The 15,946-nt window shown below is 49.2% G+C and overlaps 1 protein-coding gene across 1 annotated transcript in view; it reads right to left on the bottom strand.

Annotated features, from left to right (window-relative positions):
- The window catches only part of pygl (phosphorylase, glycogen, liver), a 171,466-nt gene that overhangs the window by 32,552 nt on the left and 122,968 nt on the right, over positions 1-15,946 (bottom strand). Inside the window, exons 12-15 of the mRNA XM_041214190.1 lie at positions 8,008-8,122; positions 2,623-2,724; positions 2,374-2,521; positions 1,787-1,845 (exon numbers count right to left, since the gene is read on the bottom strand). Of these exons, the coding sequence (XP_041070124.1) occupies positions 1,787-1,845; positions 2,374-2,521; positions 2,623-2,724; positions 8,008-8,122 (424 nt within the window). The remainder of the gene's footprint in view (positions 1-1,786; positions 1,846-2,373; positions 2,522-2,622; positions 2,725-8,007; positions 8,123-15,946) is intronic.

Below are 15,946 nucleotides of genomic sequence, written 5' to 3'. Positions count from 1 at the left end.
TAATTTTAAATTCTAGAGCACGGCTGAGTCCTATATATCAGGAACAAGCCATGCCTTATCGTAGCTATGTGGCCAGGATCCAAACAACTTCTGATAATCCTCGATGGGAGTGGGAAGGTGGAAGAGCAGCAGGGTTCCTTTTGTCAGCAAGTGTACCTTTTTGGACGTTAGGTGAGAATGGAATTGAACTGAGCTGTGCTGCCTACCGTACCAAAAGAATAAAGAAAAGACAGAACTTGAATTTACATTGTGCATTTCATGCCCACAAGGCACTCAAAGCACTTCACAGTCAATGAAGTACTTCTGAAGTGTAATCACTGATGTTCTGTAAGGAAATACAACAGCCAATTTGTGCACAGCATGACCCAACAAGCAGTATTGAGATAAATGATTGCGTTATCTGTTTTAGTGATGCTGGATGAATTTTCTCAGTGACAGTGAAGTCCCACCACTGGGACCAAAAGCGGGAGCTCACTCCGCTTTGGTGGATGGCGGGACCCTGATATAAGGCATCATTGACAATCAAGTACTTTCTCAGTACAGCACAAAAGTGTCATTCAAGATGTCACTCAGACTTCTGACACAACTTCCAAAACTCATTGTCTGAGTTTGCACATGAGGAATGAAAGTGTCGGGTTCCTCTGTTACTGAAAAGAAATCCAAACTCTATATATACTTAAAAACTTTATCCTTATTGCTATTTTTTATTCTTAAATTGGACTTTTTCTCCAGAACAAAAGAATTCTCTTCTCAGTTTCTGGATGTCACACCTTGTTATGTCTAGGGGGCTACTAACAGACAACCTGGGACTGTTTGGGTCAATTTCAAAGGTAGCTATAGGAATGTCATTTGCATTTGATAAGCCAACCTAGCTAGCAAAGTCAATAGGTCTAATGAGACAATGGCTTCCAAAACGCCAGACCCTCAACATAAATGGAATCCCTTTCAAACCATAATGGATGAGACATTATTGGTTCTGAAAACAAAGCCAATTCCAAACTCTGGATAAACATTCCTTTTGAAGTCATTATGGAGGGGGAAGGTCACATGACTCAAGACTCTGGCCCTTGGAACAGTTTAATATTACATTTCTGGGCTGCACACGTAGTTTGCTGTTCTACCATCCAACTGGCAAGGCACAAAGAAGCTGGATCTGTCCAGACAGAACAAGCAGCCCATCTAACCTGACTCTGCTGGAAGATTTCATACCATCACCTACAGAACCAACTCATTCCCTGCATGCCTACTTTATCTTGCGCCATCAACACCACGTGAAAAGTGAATCTTACAACACTGGCATTCAGCCAGCCGAATTCTAAACACCTTTGTCAAAGAATTCCTCATTGGACTCTGATTTTAGGACTCTAGAACTCATGTGAACCAATATTCAGTTTTTCTCTGGTCCTTGTACTGTAAACCTCCTTTTCTCTATACGCCCCCTCTACTGTGTGCATGCAGAGTGGGATGTTGCGGGCACTCCTGTGGATTTTGAATATGTGAAATAATCTAACCTAACTCGAATTTGTTGTGGATAATTAGTAAAATTGGATTGCATAAAGATCAAGGGGTTGGGAAAAATATGCTACCATTTATTCTTTAAAAATAAACTAATTCAAAACACCTTATGTTTACAGACAGGTGGTAAGAGAGAAAGAATGCTGCTTGAACTGACCCTCTCCTGTCTGTAACAAAAGTTTGAACAACGTACAATGCAGAACTTAAGTCACTGCTAGGTTTGGGGTTTGGAGGGGAGTTGCAGAAGAATAGGAAAGGAAATAAATCTTACCTTGCCACCTATCATAACAGTTCTTGGAACAAAATTCTTGTTCGGTTCTTTTTTAATTCCTTACATAAAATGTAAACCAGTGTTAACAATATAAGTATAGAAACTTGTCACAGTTCAGTTCAAGAACTGTGCATGCATACAGCAGTTATAGCAATGTAGTTATGGCATTTACATACCTGGTACTACAGACCTGGAAAATAACATTGTGCATATTATAATACTATTACGTACACACCAATAAGGTATTTTGGTTGTATGTGATTTTGGTTAGAAACTGGAATGTTTTGCACCCATTTCATGCATGACAATTGGGGGAAATGAGATTTAATTTCACCCTCATAGATTCAAGAGAATCAATCAAATTTGACTTTCCTATCATATGGAAGATGCTTAAATGAAGGAAGATACTTTCTTCACAATTGCATTGAGATAAGAACAAGGATATAGCCAAGCATGGACAGACCTACTCATAGGAACATGGCAATATAAACAATGTGGCTACTACTGAGCTGGAACTGCAACTAATGTTGCAACAATGAAATTGTACCACACTGAAAATAAATTAGGTTTAATAAATTGGGACTTACGGTTGTACATAACAATAACGTAAAGGCAGTTCATCAGCTGCCGTTTGTACTCATGGATTCGCTTCACATGCACGTCAAATATAGAAGAAATGTTGACCTTGATTCCATACTCCTTTTCTAGTAAAGAAGCAAGTTTGACTTTATTCTCCTGTTGACACAATAGAGAAAACATTAAAACTATTTCTGTGTACACAACTAGATTTACTAGTTGCACAGAATGCAGAATTTACATCATTCAAAATACTATACCTTTTTCACCGATGCAACATCACGAATGAATTCAACATTATTCACATAGGCATGGAGCTTCTGCAACTGGCTCAGCTCTTTAATATAATCCCCTCCTATTTTCTGTATGACATTAAAGAAAGTTAATATCTTGTTTCTAAATTCATAATACATTCACAAGTTCTTTGCATTTTCAACAAAACCACAATATATTATATCCAAAGTGGTTCCTTTGCTTTAAATTGCACTTATATGAGGTAGTCTTATATAATAAAGTTTTTCTAGTTTATTAATTTAGTAAGAGCTGGAAAGTGGTCTTAGGCTGGATAGCTTTCCTTTGACCTGTACACATATGATAAGCTGAATGGCTGTCCTCTGTGCCATAAATTTTTAAGCTTATATGACTGTAGGACACCTTTGATTTGAAGAATGAAGATCTTCCTACAAAGAAAATAATCCTAAAGCCTTCCTTCTTGATTCTTGGCATGCCCCACATTTTGTACATGATTGAACAAGTAAGTAGTGGTTTGGGTGGCAGAAGAAGTTATCCTGTGAGGAGAGAAGAGACTTCTGCTACTATCATTGACCTGTCAAAATCAGGCCAAGTCCAAGCCATAGTGTTTGGTGGGGATATTTGCTTTACTCCAAGAAGTGGTGTTCCGTATACTTTCAAGGGTGTTTGCTACAATGATGGCCATAAAGTCTGTATATATTTGGGAATGGTTCCACAATGGTTTTGTTTCTGGACTGGTAATTCAGAGGACTGGACTAATGATCTAGGAGTATGAGTCCAAATCCCTCCACAGCAGCTGGTGAATTAAGTTCAATTAATTGAATTAATCTGGAATTTTTCTTAAAAAGCTGGAATCAGTAATGGTGACCACGTAACTACCAGAACATTGTAAAAGTTCAACTGGTTCACAAATGTCCTATATAGAAAGAAATCTGCCATCCTTACTCTGTCAACCTGTATGTATATGTCACTCCAGCAATATGGTTGACTCTTAACTGACTTCTGAAATGGCCTAGCATGCCACTCAGGTGCCTTCTCAAGCGCAATTAGGGATGGACAATAAATGCCAATCTTGCCACCAACATACAACCCGGGAATGGATAAGAAAAAGCTTGCCCTCACTCAGCCCACAGGTCTCTACCACCAAAGCGAATCCACGTGATCACTATGTGCATCAGCTGCTTAACTAAAATTTATTTGAAATAGCTTTTTGCTCCAGCTTTTAGGCTGCAAATCAAAAAGAGTTGCTGACATTGCTGGAAGGTTTTAGCTTATTCCACATTAAGATAAAGGATTAGAAATTTGTGTGCCTCGGTTTTCAGGTGTGAAAGTCACAATTCATAACCTGCCTGCATTGATTCTGAATGAGACGAGGCTGGCAAACAAGGATGACCAGATTGTGATGGCTAACATTAATTCTTGTTAACTAGAGTATATAATGCAATGTAGAATACAGCATGTACTTTAACTTACTGATGATAGATTTCAGATTCAACACCATCATGTCTGAACAGTACCATTCTGAGATATTGATCAGCATAGTGAAAACCAATACACAGCTAATTCTGGGCAAAGATTTGGAATCATAGGGCTGAATTTTGACCCCTGTCGGGGGTGGGGGTGGGGGGGGGGGGGGGGCGGTGGGGGGGGGGCCGGCAGGAGTTAGCGCAAACACGATCAGTGCCCCTGATCAGGTGCATGCCATTTTACGTGGGTGGGTCAATGAAGGCCCACCTAGTGTGACACTCGCCCAGAAGTGCTGAGTGCTCCCTGTGCGGGCAGTTGGGGGGGTTCCCTGAATCAGGAATGCGCTCTTTTGCATGCAGGGTGCCTCAGGGAGATTTAAGTTTAAAATTTCTAAATTAAGTATTTGGAAACTTTTAAAACATGTCTCCTCATGTGGAATCTTAACAACTTTAAAAATAATCGTGAGTCAGGATCATTTCTGGGACCCCACCCTGCATTTGCTGGCAGCGCATCCACTGTCATGGTCTTCTGATATGCGACCTTCTAATTGTCCGCTTTCACGTCTGCCATCCAATTGAGGATGGTGGGTACGGCCTAGCAGAGATGGACTCAGAAAGCGCTGTAGGAGGGGGACCGTGAGGGTGCCTGTCTTTGTTAAAAGAAACTGTACCACAGTTGGCAGACCATCCCTGTGGAGGGGAACCTCTCCACAGCAAGGCCTATACCCACAGATCACTGTGGTTTTGGTGTAAGTATAGAAGACCTCATGGGACCCTGTTAAGCCATCTCCAGCTGTAACTCTTTCGAGTACAAACCCGTTTCCATCTGTTTTAGATGAAATTACATTGTTTCATAGTTTGCCATTGTGAGATTTGAACTCTTGATCTAGAGGTTACAAACCCAGTACCATAACCACTTAGCTATTACCAGCAGTGTCCTCAATCTGCCCACAATCGGGCACTTACATATGCAAATTGGCTACCTCCTGCTGCCAGTTAGGTAGCCCTTGACTTTTCAACTTGCCTCTAACAAGGTTGGCTGGAGACGGGAACTCGTCGGCCCATCAACCCGCACCCTCCCCTCCTACCTTCCTCCTGGTCCCATTGTCAAAGCCTCCTCGGAGGGACTGGTAAGATTCCGTCCAGGATGTTTTTCAAAGGAAAAGGCACATACAGAGACTAAACAGATTGACCATGGTAGGATTTCCAAGGTTCTAGATGTTAGGGAAAGCACAATAGGGTATTGATTGTTTAAATGGATGGAGCCACAATTACAGACTTTCTTGTCATTGGCAAAGATTATGCTATCCCTTTAATCCTCATAAGGGAATTGAAGTTCTCTCGCTGTGTTATGATCTCTTGTTCAGACATGTCACAGGGGTAAACCTAAGCCAACTTTACTCTGATTAAAGAATCTGGTGAAGAATGGGATAGTGAGTTTGATCAACTGCTATATTTGAGACTTCTGAGCAGAAGACAAGGGGGGAGGGTTTTCTCTTTAAGCTTCAGGACTCCACTGTCAGGTTCAAATAGAGGTCAGAATCCTGCATTATGTGGGAAAGACTCATTTCACTGTGACTTTTCCTGAATTGGCCAATTAATAGCCAAAGGGTGGGCTCACCATCTAACCTAAGACAGTGGGTGGTCTCTTGAAGATGGAGGGCCAATAGGATGCTCTCCAGTTTGGAAGCCATAGCAGCAGAATGCCATTGCAGTTAAATGAGGGAGAAGGTAACATTTAAAACAAAAAATAGATCCAGCAGCCTGGCCACCAATGGTGGGGTTGGGGAGTGGAACCCCTTCATAATGCAGCCTTTGGCTGCAGCTAAAGCCAGGCAGGTTGCAGGGGGTGGGGGTGGTTGGGGCCCTAAACCTACCTGAACTGCCATCAGGAGGCCTCCTCCAGGCAGCTGCACTGTCCTCTGCCACCTGTGGAGATCCTGGAGACCCTCTGGAAAATCTCAGTTGCCTCTAATAATTGGTCTTAAGTGGCTATTAATAAGGTCAATTGCCTACCTAACACTTGTGGGCAGGTAGCCCTGCTGTCTCCCAATCCCTCCTCTGTTAAATTTTGGGGTTTGGGATGGAGCTGTGGAACTGACACACTGACCAGTGTGCTATTTTAACCCCTAACCTCCACCCCCACCTAGGCCTGCCGGGATCCAAAAGTTCAGCCCATTATCATTGATTGACTAGATTTTTATGAACCTCCTTCTCCTCCTGTTAGAAACTTAACTGTCCACCAATATTGATGACTGGATTTGGCAGAGTTGAAGAGCTTTGATTTGATTCATTGTTTGTGGGATTGTTCAGCACTAACTATAACATGCTGTTTTTGCTATTTAGTCCTGTGCTGTAGATTCAGCAGGTTGGTAACTAATTTTTAAGTATCCCTGCTGCTGCCCCTGACATGTTTTTCTGCACTTCACATAGAACCAGAACTGTTACCTGCTTGATGGTGAAGGACAAATGAGGAATATGCCATGAGGTTACAGATTGTGGTTATATTCTGTAAATGATGGCTCACAGCAGCTTATGGATGCCAAGTTTGTTACTGACAGATGTGTTCTTAATATATCCCACTTTGCATGGTGATAATGCCAATGGAGGATGTCAAAAGTGCGACAATGGGCCAGGGTTTCAGAAAGATGCAGTGCAGTGATCACCACTACCAATGCTGTCATGGGCAGATGTATATGTGTTAAGCAGGTTTGATGAGGATAAATAGGTTATTCCCTTGTGCTGGTTCTCTCACCATGTGTATCAAGACCAGTATGGAAGGTCTATTCTTCAGAATGCAAGCCATAATCTGTAATGTCATGCCTAGCTCTGTCAGTGATGGGACTACCTAGCCATTTGTAATGATGGACATTGACGTTTCCCACCCAGAGTATGTTCTGCACCCTTGCTACCCTTAGTCCTTCCTCCAAATTGTGTTCAATATGAAGAAGTACTGATTTATCAGCTGAGGGAAGGTGGCAGGGAGTAATCAACAAGTCTCCTTGCCCTTGGGTTTGAAGTCAACGTTGAAGTTCACTCTACCCTGACTTTATAACATTGCGCCCCCACTAGTGGAGAGGAGATACCCAGGATTGCCGATGGAAGAATCTGGGATATTAGCTGGTGGATAGGTTTGAGAATGACCATGTCAAGCTATTGCTTGACTAGCCTGTGCGATAGCTCTCCCAACTTTGACACCAGTTTCCAGATGCTAATGAAGAGGACTTGCAGAGTTGACTAGTGTTGGGCATGCTTTTGTATTGTCTTGATTTGATGCCTTGGTCGCAGCTGAGTGGTCCATCTACTTGTTTTTTTCTCCTAGTGATTTGATTCAATTCAGTTGCTTTCTGGGTCATCGTTTTCTTGGTCACTTCAGAGTGCAGTTAAGAGTCAACTACCATAGTTCAAGGACTGGAGTCACAGCTGGGTTTGTACAACAATCTGACAGCTTCAGGATGACTTTTGCTAGTAGCAGCTTTTCATTCCTGATTTCAAATACTCAAACTGCTGTGGCATGATTTGAACTAGCATTCCCTTGATTATTAGATCCCTGCAGTACATGTTCAGTAACATAACCACAATTGTTACCATACTGACTAAGGTGTCATGTCGACAGATTTCTACCTAAGCCACAAATAGAGTTAATGATTATGCAGTTAATGAGCAAATACCAAATGGAGAAAAATCTAGTCAAAAGCAATGGCAAAATTGAACATTTAAGGAGCAAAATTTACTTTGGCAGAGGTTAAAAATGGATATTAGTATATCAGCTGGCAATCATATATGCCATCTTTTCTTTCCAATTAACTTCAGTGGAAAGGAAAATTGGATGAGGTGTATAACAAGTGGCTAATTCACTAGCAACTTTTTGTGCCCCTGCTGAAATTGAGTTTTACACTTGTAGTTGTTGGATGGTAAACTGCATACCTCAGCTATCAGGGCAGCCAGTCTGGGATTGCAAAGCAAAAGCCATCGTCTCGGAGTGATTCCATTTGTCTTATTCTGAAATTTTGCTGACTCAATATCACTGAAGTCCTTAAATCTGATTTGTAGAGAAAAGAACAGAAAATCTAAATAAAATTACCAATAACAAAACAACTATGATTTTCAATGTTCCTAAAATTTAATTTAAAAAATTACATGGTACTAATAAAGACAAACAATGCAGCCAAAATCAATTAAAAAGAATCCCTTGGTATAAAGTACAACTGTGCTCTAAGCCAAAGCATTCCTTAGAAAAATAAAATGGCACAGGTCTGAAAATAGTAATTACTATTCTATTTCTTGAAATCAGATTAAATGGGCTGAGGATCAATAACATAAGGCAGGGAAGATCATTAGCAAAATTATATATATAGACACAAGGGGTGGAATCTTTGTCCTCCCCCCTAGCAAGTTTGGTGGTGAGGAGGGCTTTTAATAAGGCAGGAGGTTTGGAGGGTGGGGACCCCGCCACCTTCCTGCCACTGCCCTGATTAAGTCTGCTATTAATTGAAGCCTTTAAGTGTCCAATTAATATGCTCATTCTGCCGCCACTGGAAATATACCAGCTACAGGCTGGGGGGAGCTTGGCCTAAATAGCCAAGTGGTTATGGTACTGGGTTTGTAACCCTGAGATCAAGAGTTCAAATCTCACAATGGCAAACTATGAAACAATGTAACTTCATCTGAAACAGATGGAAACGGGTTTGTACTCAAAAGAGTTACAGATGCTGCCAGACCTGCAGGAGTTAGGAGGCTGGTAAAAAGACCTGGGTACAACATTTTAGCTTGGCCTAAATAGCCAAGTGGTTATGGTACTGGGTTTGTAACCCCCAGATCAAGAGTTCATTTTCTTAACGATCTCGTGGAGGTAATTGTGGATTCAGTTGGTTTCCTGATACTGAGGAGAGAAGGTGTGTGGTGTTGGTGTTGCTGCTCCTCAGTGTTTCAACTGTTTCTGCTGCTGCCTTTGGGGTTGTTGCTTCTGCTGTGTGCTGCTGCTGCTTCTGCTGCTGCTCCTCCAGTGCTGCCAAAGGAGAGAGAGGGAGAGAAGAGAACAGTTGCTACTGTTGCTACAGGACAGGAAGGCCAGGAGGCCAGGACTGAGTTAAAAAAAAAACAACATCCTAGGTGGGTGTCTGAACTGTGTATTTTTGTTTAAGGTGGGGGCAATTAAGGACTGTGTTTTTGTAGGGGGAGGCAAGAAGACTGCCAGAGGAGTTGGGGAAGGAAGAGCGGGAGGGTGTGTGTGTGTGCTGAAACCATCTTTCTGCCACCCCTCCCCCCAACCCAGCCCTTTTCCCAGTAAGGCCAGCAATAGCTGGTGAAGACATCGCCTCCCCCTGCCTGAAGAACATCAGGCCCCCACCCACCGTCCATCCACCATCGAGGACACCCACCAGGACATTTACCTCTTTCCCTCCTGTGCCTCCCTGTCTTTTACTCCTCTCCCTCCTCTCCTCTCCTGCCTAAAAGAGGGGAGGTTGTTTCTACCTCTCTCCCCCACCCCCTTTCCTCCCTATATTTCTAAAAAAAAATAAAAAGAAAAAAACAAAATGGCCAATCCTTCCCGGGGTGGGCGTGGCTCTGGCCCTAAGGCCAATTCACCATCACCTGTGGCCGGGCCCTCGAGGGCTAATGTGGAGGCGGTTTTGTCACCGGTGGCAGGGCCTCAAAAAAAGAAAACTTATGCGGGGGTGGTTGCTTCTGCGGCTCCAGCTGCTCCCGCTGCCCTGTCACCTTTCCGCCTCCTGACCAGGGCCCTTGGGGTAAAGAGCTATGCTCACCCTGAAATGACAATAGAGGCCTGCGTAAAGGCTATGGCTGGGGTCGTCGGCCCCTCAGCCATTGTCGCGGCCTCTAAAATGTATGGGAAGGCCATATTCTTCTTGAGGTCCGAGCGGGCGGTGCACCTCGCCCTGCAAAAAGGACTCACTGTGGGCGGGACTTTTCTGGCGGTGGACCCCCTTGAGGCCACCGCCCAGAGAATTATTATTTCGAACATCCCGCCTTTTCTATCCGGTGAGCTCCTCCTCCCCCACCTTAATAAATTGGGGGAGGTCAGGTCGGGGGTTGCACCAATCCCGCTCGGCCTCAAAGACTCGGCCCTCCGCCATGTGTACTCCTTCCGGCGCCAGGTATTTGTCCGCTTGGCCCAGGAGGAGTGCCTGGAGGGGGCCTTCGTTATCAATTTTGAGGGGACCGCCTATCGGGTCTTCTGGACCGCGGAGGGTGTGCGGTGCCATGCCTGTAAGGAGGTGGGGCACGTAAGAAAGAACTGCCCCGCCTCCAAGGCCACGAGCCCCACCCAAGCAGCCGCGGCTGGCACCGCCCCTCCTCCCCCCGCCACCACTCCATCTCCCTCCCCGCAAGGGGAAGCGACCCCGGCAGCAGCTGCCATCTCGGCTGCCGGTGAGGCGGGGGGAGAGCCCCCGCGCCGTAAGAAGGCGCGGAGGAAGACCCGAAATTTGGAGGCGGCCCCTGAAACGCCCCAAACCCCCCAAACACCTGCAAGCACCGGCTCGGGGGAAAAGACAACATCCGGCCCCGGCGTCGTGTCCGCGTGTGCTCCCGGGCCCGTGGGTGCTAAGGCGCCGAGTGCTGGGCCCGGCGTCGTCCCTGCGCGTGCTCCCGGGGCCGGCGGGGAAGGGACGCGGGACCCCGAGCCGGGGTATCTAACACCCAAAACCCAGAGGGTGGAGTGTCCGGGAGGGCTGGACAAGGAGGAGGGGGCCTCGGAAATGGAGGTCTCCCTAGCCCCCAGCCTGACCCGGAAGAGACGTCACGCTTCGGAGGAGGAGGTGGGTGATGCCCAAACTGAAGAAGTTGGGTGTGTCCCTTCCCCCGATGAAGAGGTGGTGGCGTCTCCACCAAGTAAAATCTCGCCCTGTCCTCTGGGGGAACTCAAAACCCCTGCACCGACTCCCACCACTATTACCCCTGTCAACCTGCTGCAGTCCCCTGAACAGGGCCCCTCGGGGGTCACTGAAGGCACCTCCCTTGAGGTGGTGCCCGACTCAGAGACCCTCGATACCCCCGAGGTACCTTCTGGCTCATCGGGGGACTGTAACTTGCAAAATTTAAAAAATGTTAACGGGTCATTGGGTGGCGGCGAAAAGGAAGGCCTTCCCGCTCCCTCCCAAACCTTCGCACCGGGCGTCCTAGTTTTAGGTCAGGAGCTTGTCCTGAGCTCCCCGGACGACCCGGTGCCGGGAGGAGAGCGGGCATCAGAACTGCCGCTGCCCTCTGACCCAAAACGTTTAGAGGAGACCAGAGAGGACCCCTCTGGCCTTGATCCTGGGGGTGGGATCGAGGTACAGGTGGGGCCAGCTGGCAGCTCCGAATCAGCCCCCGTACTCAATGCGGGGGAGGGGTCGGAAGCTGGAGGCGACGACCTGGAGGAGGACGGGGTGTCCGTGGTGAGCGCTGGAGATTACGCTGAGTCGCTCTCAAGCGAGGCGGTGGATCCCCTGGTGCCCTCCACTGACTCCCCCCTCATCCCCCCAAGGGAACTCCGGGACTTTTTGGCGAGTCATCGCGGTCGCCGAGACAGGGTTCAGTTGGCCTTGGACCGGTGGCATTCTTTTCCGCTGGTGTTCTGGTCCACTCGCGAGGCTCTCAAGTCTCCTGAGTTGGATAGGAACGCGCGGCGGAGGGTCCAAACGTTTCTCGCTGGGCTCCTGAAGGAGAGGAAGGACTAAAAAGTCCTCTTCTTCTTTTTAATGACTTAAGGTGAAGATTTGATGTACCTTTGACAATGAAGACGACTATAGCCAGCCTCAACATCCGCGGCAGCAGGGCCGCACAGCGCAGGTTCCAGAACTTCTCGGTCCTCAGGGACGGGAAGTATGCGTTGTGCTTCCTGCAAGAAACCCATACCGTTCCGGGAGACGAAGCCACGTGGCTCCTGGAGTGGCGAGGGGGGGTCTACATGAGTCACCTAGCCTCCAATTCTGGCGGGGTGGCTATCTTGTTGGCCCCGCATTTTCAGCCGGAGATCTTGGGGGTCAAGGAGCCAGTGCCAGGCCGGTTGCTGCACCTGACTGTGCGTCTGGGGGGGGCGGTGCTTCACTTTGTGAATGTGTACGCTCCCCTGGGCACGCAGCAGCAAGCGAGCTTCTTTGAAGAAGTGTCCACTCATCTCGGCTCCATCGACGCTGGCGAGTGCATCGTCCTCGGGGGGGATTTCAATTGCACCCTCGGGGTCCGGGACCGTCACGGTACCCCGCACTGCACGCGAGGTGTGAGTAAGTTGCGGGACCTGGTCAGGTCCTTCGACTTAGTGGACGTCTGGCGAAATCTCCATCCTGACTCCAGCGTGTTCACCTTTGTGTCACCTGGAGTCGGAGCGTCCAGACTCGACCGCCTTTACTTTTCGAAGGCGTACGTGTCCTGCGTTCCGGCTGCTTCTATACAGCAGGTTCCGTGCACGGACCACCGTCTGGTGTGGGCGGAGCTCACTTCGTTCTGCGCTCGGACGGGGTCCACGTACTGGCATTTTAATAACCTGTTGTTAGAAGACCAGCGGTTCCTGGACTCGTTCCGTCGCTTCTGGGCCGGCTGGAGAAGGAAGCGGGGAGGCTTCCCCTCCTTGAGGCTATGGTGGGACGTGGGCAAGACTCACGTCCGAGTTTTCTGTCAAGAGTACGCGAAGGGGTCGACAAAGAGACGCAAATCCAGGGTCGAGGAGTTGGAGAAGGAGGTGCTGGACCTGGAGGCACGTCTCCGTCAGCCCGACGCGGACCCGGCCCTGCGGTCGGTGTACGATGAGAAGAAGGGCGCGCTGCGGGACCTGCAACTGGTCGGGTCTCGGGGCGCGTTCGTGAGGTCGCGGATCTGTTTCCTTAAGGAGATGGACCGTGGCTCTCCCTTCTTCTACTCACTGGAAAAAAGGCACGGGGTCCGTAAGCAGCTCTTTACGCTGCTGGCCGACGACGGATCACTTGTCTCGGATCCGGAGGGCATCAGGGCCATTGCCCGAGATTACTACACTGCCCTTTTCTCTCCGGATCCGTCCAGTGAGGAAGCTTGCAGAGTTTTGTGGGAGGACCTGCCGCAGGTCGGCCCGGAGTGCGCCGGAAAGCTCGACTCCCCTATAAGTCTGGGGGAGCTGACCGGCGCACTCGACGGTCTTTCTAGGGGCAAAACCCCGGGACTAGACGGGCTGACCGTGGAGTTCTTCAGGGCGTTCTGGGACGTCTTGGGGAGCGACTTCGCGGGGGTCCTGGGGGAGAGCATTGCTACCGGGGAGATGCCCCTTTCGTGGCGCAGGGCCGTGATTGCCCTGCTACCGAAGAAGGGGGATCTCCGCCTTCTTCAAAACTGGCGCCCGGTCTCCCTCCTCAGCACGGACTACAAAATCTTCGCCCGAGCCATGTCTTCTCGGCTCGGCACCGTGCTGGACCACATGATCCACCCTGACCAGTCCTACACCGTCCCGGACCGAACCATTTATGATAACATCCATCTGGTCCGGGACATCATCCACCATTCCCAGAGGGCTGGTCTGTCGAGCGCCTTCCTGTCTCTCGATCAGGAGAAGGCGTTCGACAGGGTGGATCACGAATACTTACTCGGAACTCTGCGAGCTTTCGGGTTCGGGACGCATTTTGTCGCCCGGATCCGACTTCTGTACACTGCCGCGGAGTGTCTAGTGAAGGTTAACGGGTCCCTGACGGCGCCCCTTCGCTTTGGGAGAGGGGTACGTCAGGGCTGCCCCCTGTCTGGCCAGTTGTATTCTATTTGCGTGGAGCCTTTCCTGCGCCTCTTGCGGAGGAGGTTGTCGGGATTGGTTCTGCGCGGGCCGGGCATCGGGGTGGTCCTTTCGGCTTACGCCGATGACGTGCTCCTTATGTTTAGTGACCCGGCTGACCTGCGGAGGATGCGCGAGTGCCAGGAGGTCTACTCTGCCGCTTCTTCTGCCAGGATCAACTGGGGTAAGTGTTCTGGACTCCTGGTCGGTCAGTGGCAGATGGATCCCCTACCCGAGGAGCTCAGGCCTTTCACCTGGAGCAGGACCAGCCTCCTCTACCTGGGGGTCCATCTCTGCCCCGCTGAGGAATCCTGGCCGGCAAACTGGCAGGAACTGGAGACGAAAGTCACCGCTCGCCTGCGGCGCTGGACAGGACTGCTCCGAGTGCTATCTTACCGGGGTCGAGTTCTGGTCATAAACCAGCTGATCGCCGCCATGTTGTGGTATCGGCTGGTCACTTTGACCCCTCCCCCGGACTTTGTCACAAGAATCCAGAGATTGTTAGTCGACTTCTTCTGGGACAAAAGATTGCACTGGGTCGCTGCCGAGGTTCTGAGTCTCCCGCTTAGGGAGGGTGGTCAGGCGCTAGTGTGCCTACGCACACAGGTGGCGACTTTCCGCCTTCAGACCCTGCAGCGATACCTCTACGTTGAGCCTCCTCCTAGATGGTGTGCCCTGATGACGTATTTCTTCCGTCAGGTGCACGGCCTGAATTATGACGTGCAGCTCCTGTTTATAGAACAGCTGGGCCTCGGTGGCTCCTTGCAGGCGTTGCCCGTCTTTTACCAGGACCTGATCAAAGTCTGGAAAGTGGTCGCCTCGCAACGCAGCTCTCCCCCGTCAGGAGTAGCGGCTATCGTCAGAGAGCCGCTGCTCAGGAATCCGCCCCTCCGTCCTTTTCAGTGGTTGGCGGAGAGGAGGGCTGTGGCCGCAGGGGTGACCAGAATCGGGGACGTGCTGGGTGGCGGAGGACTGGGCTGGATGCTCCCGCAGGAGTTGGCGCGACGCGCGTCTGTGAGTGTCCAGGTCGCAGCCGATGCCATCCAAGACCTGAGAACGGTCGTGCTCGGACCCGACGTTATTTTGGGTCTTGAGGCGGCCCAGGTGCGCGGTGGTCTTCCGTCTGAGCGTTCCCCTGTTCGGACGGAATTCCACATTGGCCCCAAGCCCCGAACCCTCCCTCGGGTGCTGGTGCCCCGCAATATGAGCCGCCTCGGGGACATGCCCTCTGTGCCTTTTGGCACGGCAAAGAGGAGCTTTTTGTACGGACTGCTGCTGCACACCTTCCATTTTCTCGCCCTTGTCCGTCGACCGGACACGCCCTGGCGTGCCTTGTTGCCGTCCGGCGGCGGAAGCCCCCGATGGGAGGCCCTCTACGGAGGTGTCCTCCCCCTTTCTATCGGAGACCTGGGTTGGAGGGTGTTGCATGCAGCAGTCCCTTATAATAAGAGGATGCATTGGTTCGCGGACTCTCAGGACACGTGCCCTTTTTGCGGTCTTGTGGAGTCCGTGGACCATGTATACATAGGGTGTTGTAGGCTGCACTCCCTTTTTAGTTATTTGAAAAACCTTTTATTGATGTTTTGTTTGCACTTCAGCCCCACGCTCCTGATCTATGGGCACCCGGTGCGGAAGGGGGTCGGGAAGGAGGAGGACCTCCTCGTGAACCTGCTCCTGGGCCTGGCCAAGTTGGCCATTAACAGGTCCAGGCAGCGGGCGATCGACGGGGGAGTCCCGCCCGATTGTTTGTCCCTCTTCCGCGGCTACGTTCGCTGCCGGATGTCCCTGGAGAAGGAGCACGCGGTGTCTGCTGGCACTCTCGAGGCCTTCCGTGCTCGGTGGGCACCGCGGGGACTGGGGTGTTTTGTTGACCCCTTTAATCACATTTTGATTTAAAGTTTGTAAGTTTCCTTTAAAACTTTGTTCTTGGTTTTACAGCTGACCTGAATTAGGGGCTGTGCCTGATTTATCCCAATTTTGTTGATTTGGTTTTCATTTAAAAGATTATCAAGAGTTCAAATCTCATAATGGCAAACTATGGAACAATGTAACTTCATCTGAAACAGATGGAAACGGGTTTACTCGAAAGAGTATCAAGAGTTCATTTTCTTACCGATCTCGTGGAGGTAATTG

Source organism: Carcharodon carcharias, chromosome 20 (assembly GCF_017639515.1).
Source record: "Carcharodon carcharias isolate sCarCar2 chromosome 20, sCarCar2.pri, whole genome shotgun sequence".
NCBI lineage: Eukaryota > Metazoa > Chordata > Chondrichthyes > Lamniformes > Lamnidae > Carcharodon > Carcharodon carcharias.
Note: the sequence above shows the minus strand (reverse complement) of the source record. Positions and strands in the feature narration are given on the sequence as shown.